This window comes from Paralichthys olivaceus, chromosome 21, assembly GCF_024713975.1.
Source record: "Paralichthys olivaceus isolate ysfri-2021 chromosome 21, ASM2471397v2, whole genome shotgun sequence".
Classification (NCBI taxonomy): Eukaryota; Metazoa; Chordata; class Actinopteri; order Pleuronectiformes; family Paralichthyidae; genus Paralichthys; species Paralichthys olivaceus.
This window is the reverse complement of record NC_091113.1, coordinates 7602399-7616895: the sequence shown is the minus strand read 5'-3', so window position 1 is coordinate 7616895 and position 14497 is coordinate 7602399. Positions and strand designations below refer to the sequence as shown.

General features: G+C 42.3%; 2 protein-coding genes across 4 annotated transcripts in view; one reads left to right on the top strand and one right to left on the bottom strand.

Annotated features, from left to right (window-relative positions):
- The window catches only part of LOC109626633 (SPARC (osteonectin), cwcv and kazal like domains proteoglycan 2), a 35101-nt gene extending 26347 nt beyond the window's left edge, over positions 1-8754 (top strand). For both annotated transcript variants that reach the window (XM_069517988.1, XM_069517989.1), the window contains exons 4-10: positions 2024-2132; positions 2658-2772; positions 3475-3594; positions 3703-3921; positions 4924-4986; positions 5789-5926; positions 6496-8754. In XM_069517988.1, coding sequence (XP_069374089.1) covers positions 2024-2132; positions 2658-2772; positions 3475-3594; positions 3703-3921; positions 4924-4986; positions 5789-5926; positions 6496-6641 — 910 coding nt within the window. In that variant the 3' untranslated portion in view covers positions 6642-8754. The remainder of the gene's footprint in view (positions 1-2023; positions 2133-2657; positions 2773-3474; positions 3595-3702; positions 3922-4923; positions 4987-5788; positions 5927-6495) is intronic.
- Positions 8755-9719: 965 nt separating this feature from the next.
- Positions 9720-14278, bottom strand: sar1aa (secretion associated, Ras related GTPase 1Aa). Of its 2 annotated transcripts, none has more exons than XM_020082707.2 (7): positions 14158-14278; positions 13341-13413; positions 12898-13017; positions 12423-12488; positions 11508-11611; positions 11289-11420; positions 9720-11189 (listed from the first exon to the last, which is right to left on the bottom strand). In XM_020082707.2, exons 2-7 carry the CDS (start codon positions 13396-13398, stop codon positions 11073-11075), a joined length of 597 nt encoding a protein of 198 aa, XP_019938266.1. In that variant the 5' UTR covers positions 13399-13413; positions 14158-14278; the 3' UTR covers positions 9720-11072. The 2 variants fall into 2 exon arrangements, with proteins under 2 accessions (XP_019938266.1, XP_069374091.1); XM_069517990.1 differs by lacking the exon at positions 14158-14278 and adding an exon at positions 13643-14075.
- Positions 14279-14497: the final 219 nt, after the last annotated feature.

The window sequence follows — 14497 nt, the reverse complement described above, 5'->3', positions numbered from 1 at the left end:
GCTTTTTCAAGTAGAAATGTTTTGTTTTTATTTTATTAGCCGTCACCTGGCAACAGTGATTTTACATTGTACGCCGCATGAACACTGAACTCTATGTACTTGACTTCTCTTTTGGCAAATAAAATGTCGCTGAACCATTTTACAGACTAATCGGTGGCAGAGGAGCGAGGTTTAAATCATACAGAAAACTCTTTTACACTTTGGTTATTTAACACAGTTTAATACCTTGGTTTATATAAGTATTTCAGAGACAAAGACACTTTACCTTTCTGTAGTAAACCTCAGTGAAAAAGCATTTATCTGTCCCTTCATTGCCATCAATTCCACTTTGACTGAAAAACAAATGAGCAGGGTTGCAGCCTGAAAAGAACTAATGGAGTGAATTATTACTACCTGCAAAGTCTATCTGCAGCGGCAGGCATTTATCTTTTTCAATAAAGTGCTTCATTTACAGAGTCACTCCAGAGATGAGAGGGACTGTGTCGAATAATGGGTGATAAGCACGAACGCAACCACACTAAACCACCCCGGCGTCGTTAAGTAGCCCGCCTCAGAAGTCGTACTGAGCCCTAATGCTTGTGCACACCGAACGTGGAGTCAATCGCTGTGTGAGAGGAGAGCAAGCAGAGGGACGTTTTATGAAGCAGCGCGTCCAAATATTAACAGGAAGATTATGACTATCTGATGTAGTTGTAGCGATGCTGCAGTTTACAAGAGAGATACAAACGAGTTGCAATAAAAACATCTAGTTAGAGGAGATTTGTAACTGTTACTGTGTTTGACCTCAGCAAGCTAGTGGATATTAAAGGACCCATTCTCACAAAGCACAAAACATATTTTCTCACTTCAATCTAGTTCTACTTTTATTAGTTTTTTTTATCTATGCTTCTCAGATTTCTTCTACTTCAACATGAATAATTTGTGATTTCAGAATCCAAACGTTACAATAAAAAAATTCTTCTGTCCAAAGCAAACATGTCATCTTTTATGCTTAAATTCTAACCTTGTTAGCATAGCTGCTACATTATCATTCATTCGGCATCATGGTTCTTGTCACAGTTCCACTATCCATGCTCCACGATGGTTACTTACTACTCACTAACTGTGTCTGCTGGATAAACAATGTGCTGATATGTGCTCTGTTAATCTGAAAGAGAGAAACATATTCAGGTCACAATTCTCTGTAAGTCTGTCATTATGATACATGATCTTATAAATGCACGACGGTAACAAGACCTGGATCCCTCTCTATTAAATAAAACTAAAAGCATGTTCAATACCGCAGCTCAACTTATGTTTATTGTCGTTTTTAAGAATTGAGACATGAATAGTTTGGGGAGCGGAGCTATTGTCTGAGAAGGTGAATTTTCAGCAGAAGATGCCGTCAACGAGCAGTTGGTTCAGCCGCTATGGAAAATAAGACAGGCATCTGTTTTCTGTCACTGTGGATGATCCATGGACACCTCTGTCAACACTTCTCATTACAACTGCTGTCAACCCAAACAACTGTGTGTTAGAGGAACACTGTTTCTGCAAAGAGTTTTTTGGACAGAACGAGTGAAGGCACTGTTGGTTGGTGGATCCACCATGCTGGTCAGGAAATAAGAGTCTATCTCAAGATGTACTCAATTATAAGAATTTGGTGAAACTTCTGATATGACATTATTCATCGAAGTTTTTCATCGCTGCAGACTTAAAAGAAGCTAATGATAGTGACTTGTACTGCAGCTCTGAGTATAAATCCACTGTTTTGGACAAACATGTCTTCAGAAGAACTCTTTCATCACAGTATTTGGGGAAGACTTGTTGCCGATAAATTTTTTATCATATTTTTTCTGCACTGTGAGCAGCACAAACAAATTTTAAACTGAGGGGGAGTACAACACAAATCCCAGAGCCAGATATCCATGTACTGTATGTAATGATAGATATCACTGGGGTAGAGGTAAGATAAGAGTGTTTTCTTTTTGTAATTTTGGAGAACTGACATTTTAACTTCCCTTCTCCTCCTTCTCATGTTCAGAGTCAAACAGTCGGGACATGAGGAGGCCGGTGAAAGCAGCTGCAAGCCCTGTCCTGTGGCGGCCTCCTCACCTGTGTGCGGCTCTGACGGACACAACTACGCCTCTGAGGTAAAAAGGAAGGACTCTGCCCCGGCGTCTCTCTTTGAAAGCACTTAGACTTGAAAGCCCAGATAATTCTTCTTTTGCTTTATTACTGGCTTCTGGCACCATAAAACCTTGAGCAGAAATGGAAAGTGGCCGTGTCATCGTTTTAAATAATGAGAGGAGTCCAGTCAAGTGCTGTTTCCTGCTACGCTGACATATACGTGGGCGCAGCGGGGCAGCGCAGTTCATCACAGCTCGCGGGAGGACAAGTGCACCATTTCAACATGGCCGCGTGATTGATGACGGACGCTGTCTTGAGCAGCATCACTGTACACTGGCCACTGCCAGGACTCTTTATTGATTTATGTATAGTTTTTAATTTTGACCTTGCATGAGAAGACGGCAGAAAATGACAGTTCATTCTTGCTGCCTCTCTAAGTGCAGTAGTGTCTCATCCGAAAGAGAAATTTCTCTTTCCTGCGGTCACCCCCATAAATATTTTAACTGCATCTGTGCCCCCCCCCCCTCTCTCTTTCTCTGTGCCGACAGTGTAAGCTGGAGCAGCAGGCCTGCCTCACAGGCAAAGAACTGAACGTCATGTGTGCTGGTTTCTGCCCATGTGCCACAGCCTCTGTTACCGTCACGAACACTGACACCAAACGTGGCAAGTTCCCTCTCTTCACCTTCTTGGATTCATGCATCTCGATTTTGGGGATTCACACCTCCCTGTCTGCATCACTGTCATGAGTCAAGGTTTCAAAAAAATAGAAAAGTGATGATGCACCGGTGGCCGCACACTGCCCTGCAGGATGGGACTCTATTCAACCCGATGTTTGGGATCAATACTCACCAGTTTTAGAGATTACTGTTAGCCAAATATCCCCAATGTGGCTAAACTGCTCTCTCAATCATGTAGTAATTAATTATTTAGAGTGTACACCATCTATCATTGCAGCCAAACAGTATTGATTGTCTGTGCTCTCTGGCAAGTGAAAATGCCAATTGATCAAAAGGATGAAATGTAACCCTGCTTTTCATCTGTAGCTTGGAATAAGTGCTTAGCCTGAAACTAAAATTGGATGATTTTTATTGGAGAATAGCAATTTGCTTCAACGAAGTTGATTGCAAAATAATGTTTTCTTTAATTGGCAGATCATACAATTATAAATCGCTGCATTAAAATACAACCTCACCAGCTTCACACTCAGGGAAGGCTTTTATTCTGTTCACGCTACAGCAGTAAGAGCAATATGGAGCGCTGCTGAGCGCCTGCCTGCCTTTTGGGAAGGTGAGACAGATTGCAGTTAAGTGTCTGCCAGGGTTTTGAACGTTGGGATTCCCTCTTTTTTTTCTTTTGTTCTGTTAGAGAGCTGCACTGGCCAGGACCTGGCAGACCTGGGCGACCGCCTGAGAGACTGGTTCCAACTCCTTCATGGAAACGCCAAGCGGAATAACTCTGGCAAGCTCGGAGCTGGCACCGCTTCAGGTTAGAAACTCTCAAAGCGGCTTTATTCTCTGCTGTCTCCAAACATACAAATCAATTTTCCATGCAAAGAGCTGTAGTGTAAACAGAAAGTACGATTATTCCTGACAGTGCTGGACAAGAGCCTGGCGGCCAGCTGTAAGGACTCCATCGGCTGGATGTTCTCGAGGCTGGACACCAACAGCGACCTGTATCTTGACCAGGCCGAGCTGGCCGCCATCAACCTTGACAAGTACGAGGTCTGCATCCGACCCTTCTTCAACTCCTGCGACAGCTACAAAGATGGGAAGGTCTCCACGGCGGAGTGGTGCCTCTGCTTCTGGAGGGAAAGTGAGTGAAGGGGTCTCCGCCGAAGAACCAGCCGTGAGAGTGGAATCTATTTTGAGGGAAATTCTCGAAAAGGCTGAAATAACAGCGAGGTTACATCACAGGGAGACAGAGGGTTTGAAGTGACGTGACTTTAATGTTTAATCCTTCACCAACGCTGAGTGGCATAACAAAGTGGTTATGAAAAGCCGGGTCTGTAGTTACTTACATTTGTTCTGACTCTTATAACCTACGTTTGTACCTCGACACCAGGGAAGCAGCAGTTCCCTTTAGTGAATATCAGGAAAGCATGTTTCCCAAAATGTTGAACTTCTTGAACCAAGTCTTCTTCTTCTGAAGCCTTTTCATCGTGTATGTGTAGTAACGGTGTAAATTATTTATGTTTTCTCAGAAGTATCTTAAGATATTTAATCTGTGCACATGTGCTCGATTTGCACCATTTGACCTTCTCTAAAATACAGGATGTTCTGGCAGTAACCTCATTTGCACGCTGATTATCCCATTGATCGGGCGTTTAATCTACGTGCAATCGGTTACTCTGACCCTCCTCATCAATTCTCCATCACTAGCTGGTTATATCTACTTCACTTTTCAGTATTAAGTAACGATGGTCACGTGATTATTATTGGGACACATTTTGAATGCAAAGAAATAATTAAAACAAGGCTTTTCCCTTTGTGGCTTGACAGCAAGGCCTCAGAGAATTGATAACACCCTATGAATCATCTAGTTTTGTGCAAACACCACAGAAATTCTCCACTGCAACTCAATATGTCTCTACTTTGTTCTTCAGCTTCTGCTCATATCCTCGTCAGACAACATCCATATGTTCTTTCACCTAAGCTCTCCACAATCAATGAGGGAATGAAATATAGGACTTCTTAAACAAATCAATACGGGCAAAACGTGTAATAATGAGGAGCATTGATTGAGATGAAGTTTGAGGGGGGGACCCATTTTTAAGTATTGCCTGTCATCACATTTCTTTTGATCTGATTCTCACAGAGCCACCGTGCCTCGCCGAGCTGGAGAGGATCCAGGTGCAGGAGGCGGCCAAGAAGAAGCTGGGTAAACACATTCTCCCTCACTGTGCCGAAAGTTCAACAAGTGTTTGCCTGAGGATTGTTCAACCTGCACAGACAGACCAGTTGTATAGGAAATCACCACTGACTCACTTCCAGATCCTTTCACGCCGCGCCGAGTGGTGAGCCACAAGCGGCACCATCCAGCTGGCCTGCTCCCTCTCAATTCGCTTGGGGTCTCTGGGTGTGCTTATGTAACGAGGCGCCCCGGAGCAGCAGGCAAGGAGCTGAAGAAGGCTGCTCATTAAAAGAGATCACAAGCTCATGGCTGGGATTAGGCCCTAATCAGGCTGGGAGGTGGGGGGGGGCAGCACTGGCTTTGGGAAAGAGCAAGGCTAACACCCCTGTTTAGCTCCCTGAGAAACCACCACGCTTCAGTATCAACCCAGCCAGCTCAACAACGCCACACAGGCTCCAAAGCCAGAGATGTGTGACAACACCTCTGAAGACCAGGGGCGTTTCCAGGGACTATGAGTCCCAGGTAAAAGGGCCCAAACACATAGTAAAGTTTAAGTTTATTACCATCACAGACACATTGTAGTCGTCAAACAAACCTCTGAACTTACAGTGTGTGGGTACCCAACCTGAGCTCGTCAGGACCTGTGGGGGCCCCAGTGGGCGGGGCGAGGTTCGATCTCATTACAGGTTCACCAAGGCATGCTGCCATTCTCGTTTATGCTGCGCTCATCTCGAGCATCAGCATAAGGCAGCTATGTTTGCTGAGGGTGTAAATATTTAACAACTCACTGTGTGTGTGTGTGTGTGTGTGTGTGTGTGTGTCCTTGCAGGGATGTACATTCCAAGCTGTGACGAGGACGGCTACTATAAGAAAGTGCAGTGTGACCAGAGCCGAGGGGAGTGCTGGTGTGTCGACCAGCATGGTGGAGAGATGATGGGCACCCGAATCCATGGCAACCCCGACTGTGGTAAGAGGGGCACATTTGAAAAACTGACATTTTTCACACTGTGCGCTGCAAGAAGTATTTTTTTCTATGAAGTCTTGACCTGCGTTATTCTTTCATCATTCAAATTACAGATTCTTAGAAATTCTCATGAGTTTGACAGGTTGTAATATTCTTTATTCGTTGGCCGATTTTTTTCACTTCTTTTATTAAAATTTGAAAGGTTTTTAAGTCTCAGTAATAGAGTTGGTGGAGAATGGAAGCAATCGCTGCATCTGTTCAAAACCTTGTGATTGATTTTAGTTTAACAAACATTTTGTTTTTCTCCCTCAATTATTATTTTGATAATTCAGTTCATCCGATAAAATCTTCAATTCATCTATCAATCATCAATCATTTTGAAAAATGCCAATTAAAAGTTGTCAAAGTACAACAAAACCCAAAGACCTTAAATACACATTCAATGTATAATATTACAATGATGTTCAACATATAAACATAGATGTTATATGACAAAATATATAAAACGACAAACAACCTTTTTCAAAGAATTAACACTTTTTTTCAGGTCTAATACATTTACCTTTTTCCAGATGAAGTGGCTGGATACTCTGGAGATTTTGGGAGCGGGGTGGGATGGGAGGATGAAGAGGAGAAGGAGGCGGAGGAGACCGGCGAGGAGGCGGAGGAGGAGGAAGAGGAGGAAGGGGAGGCTGACGACGGAGGATACATCTGGTAGGACTGTCAGCGGAGAGCAGAGTCTCAGCTGCGGGCCTGGAAATCTACAGGGATGGCTCTCTCCTTACGGCAAAAGATTTTAGGATTGGACTGTGGAGGAGGCATGGAGTTATGTATCGTCCTGGTGGGATGTAATGTGTTACTGGGCAGGTCCAGTGATGAGATAATGACCCGTTTTTTGTCTTAGATAAGTGTAATTGCTTCATTCTCTTTTCTGTTTTCTTTCAACGACAGAGCTTTTTGTTTTGCCGTCCTGAAAAGCAGGACCCACTGACTGCTGCGCCATAGGTAGCTAAAGTCCATCAGAGTTCCTATCTTGTCCGACCGCCATCTATGCATATAGAGATTACTAGTAATTTTGTATTGTGTCAACAATTGCTTGAGTATTAGAGCTGTCATCCCACTGGAATGACAAGAGATCAGAATTTAAAGGAACAGTTTGACATTTTGGGAGCTTGTTCTCTTTCCAGCCGAGACTTAGAGGAGGAGATTGATATCACACTTGTGTGGGGTAGGTTAGCTTAGTTTAGCACTGGGATTAGAAATAACAGTTGCCTCCCTGTGAAAAGTTGACATTAAATCTTTGGTCGGAGTCTGGCCCATACACTTTCACATCTGGATTCATTCCAGCTGTTAGCTTCCAGTGTTGGTTGACAGCCAGGAAGATTTTCTGTGTGTGTGTGTATATCAGTCCAAAAAGGATTTTACTATCTGGGCTGCTGACTGCAGATTAAAAACTGCCCACTAAAACTTCTTATATGTTGTTTGTTGACTCTATGAAACGTCAGTGCAAAGTTTTTATGAAACATTATGTTGCGGACTATCCAAGAAGTCTCCGTGCCAGGGAAAGAAACACTCCAGAACATAACCCCCTGTATAAGTGCTCACTGTTGTAATATAAAGTCTTGAGGTTTGCCAATGCTCCCAGTCTTATATCTATATAATAACAGTGCATTAAATTGCACTATGGGAACAATGTGACAGTATTGCTCATTCAGACAAACCTACAATTTCAAATTAAATCCTTTAAAATCCTTTAAAAGTAAATCTGCTGCTTTGATTCACGGCTTCACGCACACTAACATCGGATTCATATTCATCAGGTGAACAGATACACGACTCCAGATAAGAGGTAATGTTTCTCTATAGTTGCACAGTGTGTAAATAAATAACTGTGATGATGTCGTTTGTATTTTGTCTTCATGAGTCGTCGTTCTGCAAGTGGCCAAAATACGGTGGCCCGAAAGTGCAATTCACAAAACACAACAAATCCGAAAACACAACAAGACGGTAATTGCTATCAACTAAGCTTGTTGCTGATTGGACAGATGCACTGTCCATCTTTTTAATTGGAAGGAAATGAATTTTTTTGTGTGATTTGAATTTGTGTTTTGTTATTTTACATTGGGGTTTGCACTTCATGGCCACCGTACACCCCCCAAAAAATGCTTATTGTCAGTTTAAGTCAGCTGATCATGTGAAGTCAATCTTCTCCTCTAACTCTCAGCAAACAGGCAAATGAGCCCAGCTCTCCAAAATGTTCCTTTAAATCAGTTCAGTGCAACGTGTTGAGTATTTCTGAACGGATTCTGTACATAGATCCAGTGTCATTTATCTGTGAGGTGAGCTGCGAGGACTTCAGGTTACCATGGTTTCAAGCCACCTTTATGATAAAGGTGCACCACAGCTCATAGCAGTTTTTAAATCGTTGATGCGTTCTAGAATTAAGTGGACACACACACACACACACACACACACACACACAGCTACACAGGACCTATATTTCCAGTCGGATTACTTTTATTGAAAACCACAGATCACTGTCCTCTGCTTCCTCATGTCAAAGAATGTGGCACAATTACGTTTCATTTGCAACTTGAAAATCTGTATTTTGTGTTTCTTCGGAAAAAAAAAACGTGTGCATTACTTGAAGTTCTGTGTGTATACTTGAATTCACATTGTATTTTTTTTCTTTCTATGAGACTATCGTTGCCATGTCTTCATTCATGCTATCAATGGGCCAGACGTTTGGTTGTTTTTAGTATTGCATGTTAGTAACATAAAGAATGTACTTCTAGGCTGAGCACTTTACTAATAAAGGCACCGGGAGCCAAGCTTGTGTGTTGATTTGAATCTTTTCTCGCTGTTTCAGGGTCGAAATTTATCATCCGGGGAGGAATTAGGTTTTTGTGGCGGCTCTGCCACTAAGTCACACACCATTTCCCTCTGTAAAGAAGGAAACGCTAAGCTGAGGTGGGGAAACTGAAAGAATCTGTGAGATAAAGCCTCCTCACTTTGCTCCGGGGAGGAAATGCATCACTACTGCAGCTTTTACACCACCGAGGATCAATATTTAAAATGTAGCTTGTGAGCTAAAAACAGAATTTCAGCATAAAAGAACCAGCCTTGTGTTCACTGATCCTATGTTCTGTGGAGTAATCTGTTTATGAAGCATAAGCTGGGTGAGTGAATATGAATATTTTTTCCTTGTGACCTTTGGCTCCTGCACCTGGTGTGCGGAGCTCTGATTGCTGAAGGGTTTTACAGCCAGGTCTGCAATTACATGTGATTGTGTTTAATCAGGTGTTAACAAGAATGATTTCATCGTCATCTACGATCACGGAGCTGACGGTGGAATAAAAATGAGGAGGTTGGAAGCTCCAGACTTTCCTCTCAGATGAGATATGGATGTTTGTTGAGGTTATTTTGGTGCCGAGCTGCCACCTCATGCTGGAGGAACAAATTACAGCAGGTTGGCTGCCAAATACTGAGCCACTGATTAACAGCTACCTGAAGACAGTACTGTAACAGGAAACTGAGGATAAATCCTGCAATGAATGGATCTTTGCTATTTACTGCTGCTACTATCATTAATAACATCATAACACCTTTAATTATCAGTCGTATTATTTTCATTATATCCTGCGAGGATAATGTTGATGAAGCGAACGAGAGGAAAAGGCTGCAGTATGCAGACATGGCATCTGAGGCAGAGCAACGTGGCTGAGAAGCAAGTTTGTTGTCTGCAGGGTTTTCTTTGCAACATCCACCATCAGGTGGTTAAACAATGATCACACACTTTTTTTTCCTCATCTACTTCCGGCTTTTTAATAATGAAGATACAAAGTCATACAAATCATCGTAAACATTGTACGGATGTTTACTCAAGGAAAACATAAATATTAAAGAATCCAGAATATTCATTTACAGGTTAGCGAAGTGCACTCTCATACCTTCTTAGATAGTCAAAAAGTGCGTTACCTGCAGGATTTCAACCTTTCACAGCTTACATGCTGATTACATTTACATTACATTACATATATTGCTCAGGCTCAGGAATAAAGGATTTAATAATAAAAAATAAATTACACTAACGCTCTTGTTTAAAATATTGCTGCTTCATATAGGATCTTAATCCATTGTCAGTTCAAGTACGACTGTAACCAACACTCTGCAGAGATATGAGACACCGTGTATTATTGCAGAACTAGTTCATACTTATTGAAAGGATGAAAAGATTTTTAATTAACAGACTCAGAACTATGTATATGCATTCTAACAGGACAGGTGGTCATTCTTATTTATTGCCTCCGAGCTTTAATCAAGTAACGTCAGCTGCTGAAAGTCATAGAATGTCTGTATGAAACTCTCAAAGTCAAAGATGATAAAGACACTCGGCCCACACCTCAACTTAGCTGCCTTCACTTGGGAGAAATGAAACTGTAGGAGGTAAGATTAACAAGCCAATTCCACCGGGACACTGAGAGTGAGCCACTTATTAATCACAGCACACTCATCAGCAGGCTGCTCAACGTGACTCTGTTTACTTCATCGTGTCGGCCTTTGTGGGATGTCACTTTGTCTTTTCATCTTTTGGGTTCTTAAGGGGATTTGCATTATTTTTCAGAGAATTGGATCTCTCCGTGCTGACATACAAGTCATTAGCAAACATCTTTGGCCTTTTTTTTTTAGGGCGGTGGCTGCAAATCACTGGATCAAATGAACTAAAATGAGCTGTTTGTATAATAAACTGTTTTAAAATCAATACTATAAACTATAATAAACTATAAACTAGTTACCACCTCAATCTTCATCACTCGCTTGTTAATGAATTCTAACTCAAGCAGTCAAATAATTAATAATGCAACACTGATGTCTATTTATCTACATTCTCGCACAACGTATGGCTGCACATGTATTGTAATCTGGTACGATGTAATCGAATGAACATGTCATGCAGTTGGACGACTCTCACATTAACAGTTCACCATGAACCATTTTTAAAAGTTTGCATAGAAACCTTTAAACCCTGAATAAATGCTTTAGGAAATGAAAAATAATTCGCTCATAATGTGATTTGATCGACGTTGGCGAAGAGACAAAGTCTTTGTTGTTAAAATGTGTCGAGAGAATCCCTCCTCAGTCGTGCACGTCAGTCCATGTACTGTGATAACCATCGGAAACCCTCGCCGTAGCCTTGTTTCTTTAACACGCTGCACATGAAAATCTCCAGCGGTCGAATGTTCAGCTCCTTCAAAGACGCGTTTCCCTGTTGGTGACAAAGACAAATGAGGACGACACCAGGACATCAGCCCACACACATTCAGAGATCACTTCATCTGTGACAATTTAAAGATAAGGGGCCGACCTTTCCTGTGACTTGACCATCCAGAGCAAAAGCTCCTCGAAGTCCTCCTTCGCTGATGGCCTCCGGGCGGTCGATTTTATTACCCAACACCAACACTGGTACATTGGAGATGGTTTCATCCGCTAGCAGAGCCTGGAAGTAGAAGAGCAGCGTAATCATCATAAAACCAGCGTTAACAGACAACAGTCAGTGCTGCGCGACGGCAACAGTTAATCTTACGTCGAGTTCGGTCTTGGATTCTTGGAGTCTGTCGTGGTCCGCGCAGTCTACGAGAAAGACGACTCCGTTTATAGCAGGCAGGTAGTTCTTCCACACTCTCCGTGCTGTAGGAGAAACGGTGACTCATCAGCAGCGACAGTGAATGACACTCTCAGCTTGTTAAAATAGAAACTGGGGAAAAATCAATGATGTCTTATTGTGTCTGTGAATATAGTCGTACAATGAATGTGTTGGGAATTATGAATGTCACTCAGTGAGCCCACACCATCGCACACAAACACAGATATTAGCTCCTGAAACAAAACTCATTCTTTCCTCAAAGATCTATAAATTATTTCCTGGGAAAATCTCACAAAGTAAATGAAAGTGAAAAACCATTTCTGCATCTGCCCCCATAATTGAATCTGCTCAAATGTTTAATAGCCTCATTATATCCCACTAGAATAGCTCATATTGTAAGTGAAAGCACTTCTATGAGACTTCATTTTAACTTGGCGACATAAAAGTGGATTTACTATTCATGTGAATACAGTTTAAAACACTCTGATTATTATTCCTAAAAAAAACATCCCTTTTTTTTTACACTCTTGTGTGTTAGTACTCTTTTTATCATGTGTCTTCAGCAGCACATCCTGCCTTTACATTTCTCTTGTCTTTGATATTTAGGTTTAGTAGCTGCATCTTAGTTGATTCCAAGTGGCAGCAACAAGAACTGTAAACGTATATGAAAAAACAAGTATAGTGGGTTGTGGCTGATGAAGCGACTGCTGTGGTCGTGGAGGATGCTGTTAGTGTGACACCTAGTGGTAGAGAATATCGAACACATTTAAATCGCTTTCACAGACAACAGATGTAGTGACAAAATCCGTGATAACTGTTTTTCTTTTATGAGTGTCAGAGAAATGAAGATCAGACCTTGCACGTGTCCTCCCAGATCAAACGTGGTAAACGTCATCCCACCGATGGTCAGCTCCTCAGAAGCTTTGGGGGAAAGAGAATTGCATTTTATGCTGGTGATAGTTTGAGCAACACAATATTGTCACAAGAGTAAGCACAATCAATTACATGTGAAAACTAGCAAAGGGCTGAACTGCTGGGGCAACAATGGCTCAAGATCTTAAGGTACAAAGAAGGAAACGCCTGTTCCTCAGGATCTCAGCAGATTGTTTTGTGGTGGTGGTGTCACTAATGCACCAAAAGTACATCTCTTTAAAAACAGTTACATTAAATGGACTCTATTTTCAGAAGAGAACAAAATGATACAAGATGAACTGTACTATACTATGAGGTGGTGTAATATCAACTAGAAACCTATCCAACACAGGACAAACTCAGCAAACACACCACCCAAATATGATATACTACAATCTACAGTAGAAATTTCTCTTACTCGGATGCAGTGTCGGTACGTGTTGACCGAGTCGGTCATCTTTCAACATGTGCAGCAGTGTTGTTTTACCAGCGTTGTCCAGGCCCAGAAACACCAGCTTCCCACTCTTCTTGTACAGACCTAGAAACCAAAAAAAAAATCACAGAAGGAATTCATGACTATAAATGACTTTGCAGTCTAACTACTACTTCATGACTAACACTGCCTGGACCGTGTGCAACATTTAAACACTGCTAATGTGGAAAGATTCATCCAGTATTCTAGAAAACATTCAAAGTATCCTGACCAGACATCTGTGGCTCATCAACATAGTAAACCAGCAAATATAAAGATTGTAGAGTCAGTTTGTGAACATTTCTTTCAGCTCACATGATGATAACTTCTCATTGTGAACTGGTTGTATTGCTGCATTTCTTGAGTTTGGGATTCTAATTTGAACTTACCCAGGAACTGTAAAACGCTACTAAACCCCCTGTAGATCCAGTCAAATAAAAACGACATCTCGATGTTCTTTGCCTGAAAGAGACAAATCACCATTTTTTTGATCATTCTACAAGCAAGACAATCAATCTGAAAAAGAATCTGCAGCTTAATCAATGATGGAAATAATCGTCATCAGTTTCAGCCCTCGTCTCTCTCACATCTTTGTGAAACTCATTCTGCTGTTGACATTGTTTGTGAGGTGTTGAATCACGTGTGTAATCATTGAGGGCATACTTTGTCTGCTCGATATATTTGCTCTTACATGTAAATATCCTGTAGTTTGTCAGCAGCTTGAGCACAAACAGTGATATTTTCAGAGTAATACTTGTTGAATACGTCGTAGAGGCGTGTGAATGTCCCGAAGTAGCGTGGTGTTGTTGAACTCTTGTTGTCATCTGCCTGTAGCTAAACATGATGTCTTGGTTTCATCCCTATTGGACAGCTTCATGTTCGCTGTGAGCTGCGCAGTAAAAACAGAAAACAGCTGCAGTCCTCGGCGGGGACATGTGTCTGTCTCTTTGCGAACACCACAGTGTCTGCAGCCGTGTTGCCTTCGTCGGTTTCTAATCTTATTCCACCAGGGTTCGTGTGATTCACATCCACATAACGCTCCTGTTAGCATTAGCACGTTAGCTGCCGTTAAAGCCCCCGGTGCCTTCCAGACGTCGGACGCGGCGTCAGGTCAACGTTTGATGACGAGCGAGCTCCGCGTTAAACCGTGTTTGTATCGCATCGTGTTGTCACGTCGGTGTTTCCATGAAATCGTGTTTAACTCACCTCTCGACACTGAGCTGGAGTGTCGGCTCTGTGGTCTCCTTGGATACAGGCAGGCGGAGGTCTTCTTCTTCGTGTTTTAAGTGGCGTACCCTTCCTCGCGACAGCGCCCTCCGGTGACGAGTGGCGGTACACGAGAGAAAATCTCTGCTGTAAAGTGTGTGTGTGTGTGTGTGTGTGTGTGTGTGTGTGTGTGTGTGTGTGTGTGTGTGTGTGTGTGTGTGTGTGTGTGTGTGTGTGTGTGTGTGTGTGTACAGCTATCTTTATGAGGACCAGTTTTGGCCATTAATCTGCGGAGTGAGGACATTTGTGTCTAAGTAAGGACATTTCGGCCGGTCCTCAC

Coding starts and splice junctions, on each gene's coding strand:
- sar1aa (XM_020082707.2), bottom strand. CDS start 13,398: ATGTCGTTTTTATTTGACTGGATCTACAGGGGGTTTAGTAGCGTTTTA. Junction 12,489..12,897: donor CGTACCGACACTGCATCCGA/GTAAGAGAAATT, acceptor TTTCCCCCAAAG/CTTCTGAGGAGCTGACCATC. Junction 11,421..11,507: donor AATCCAAGACCGAACTCGAC/GTAAGATTAACT, acceptor TTCTACTTCCAG/GCTCTGCTAGCGGATGAAAC.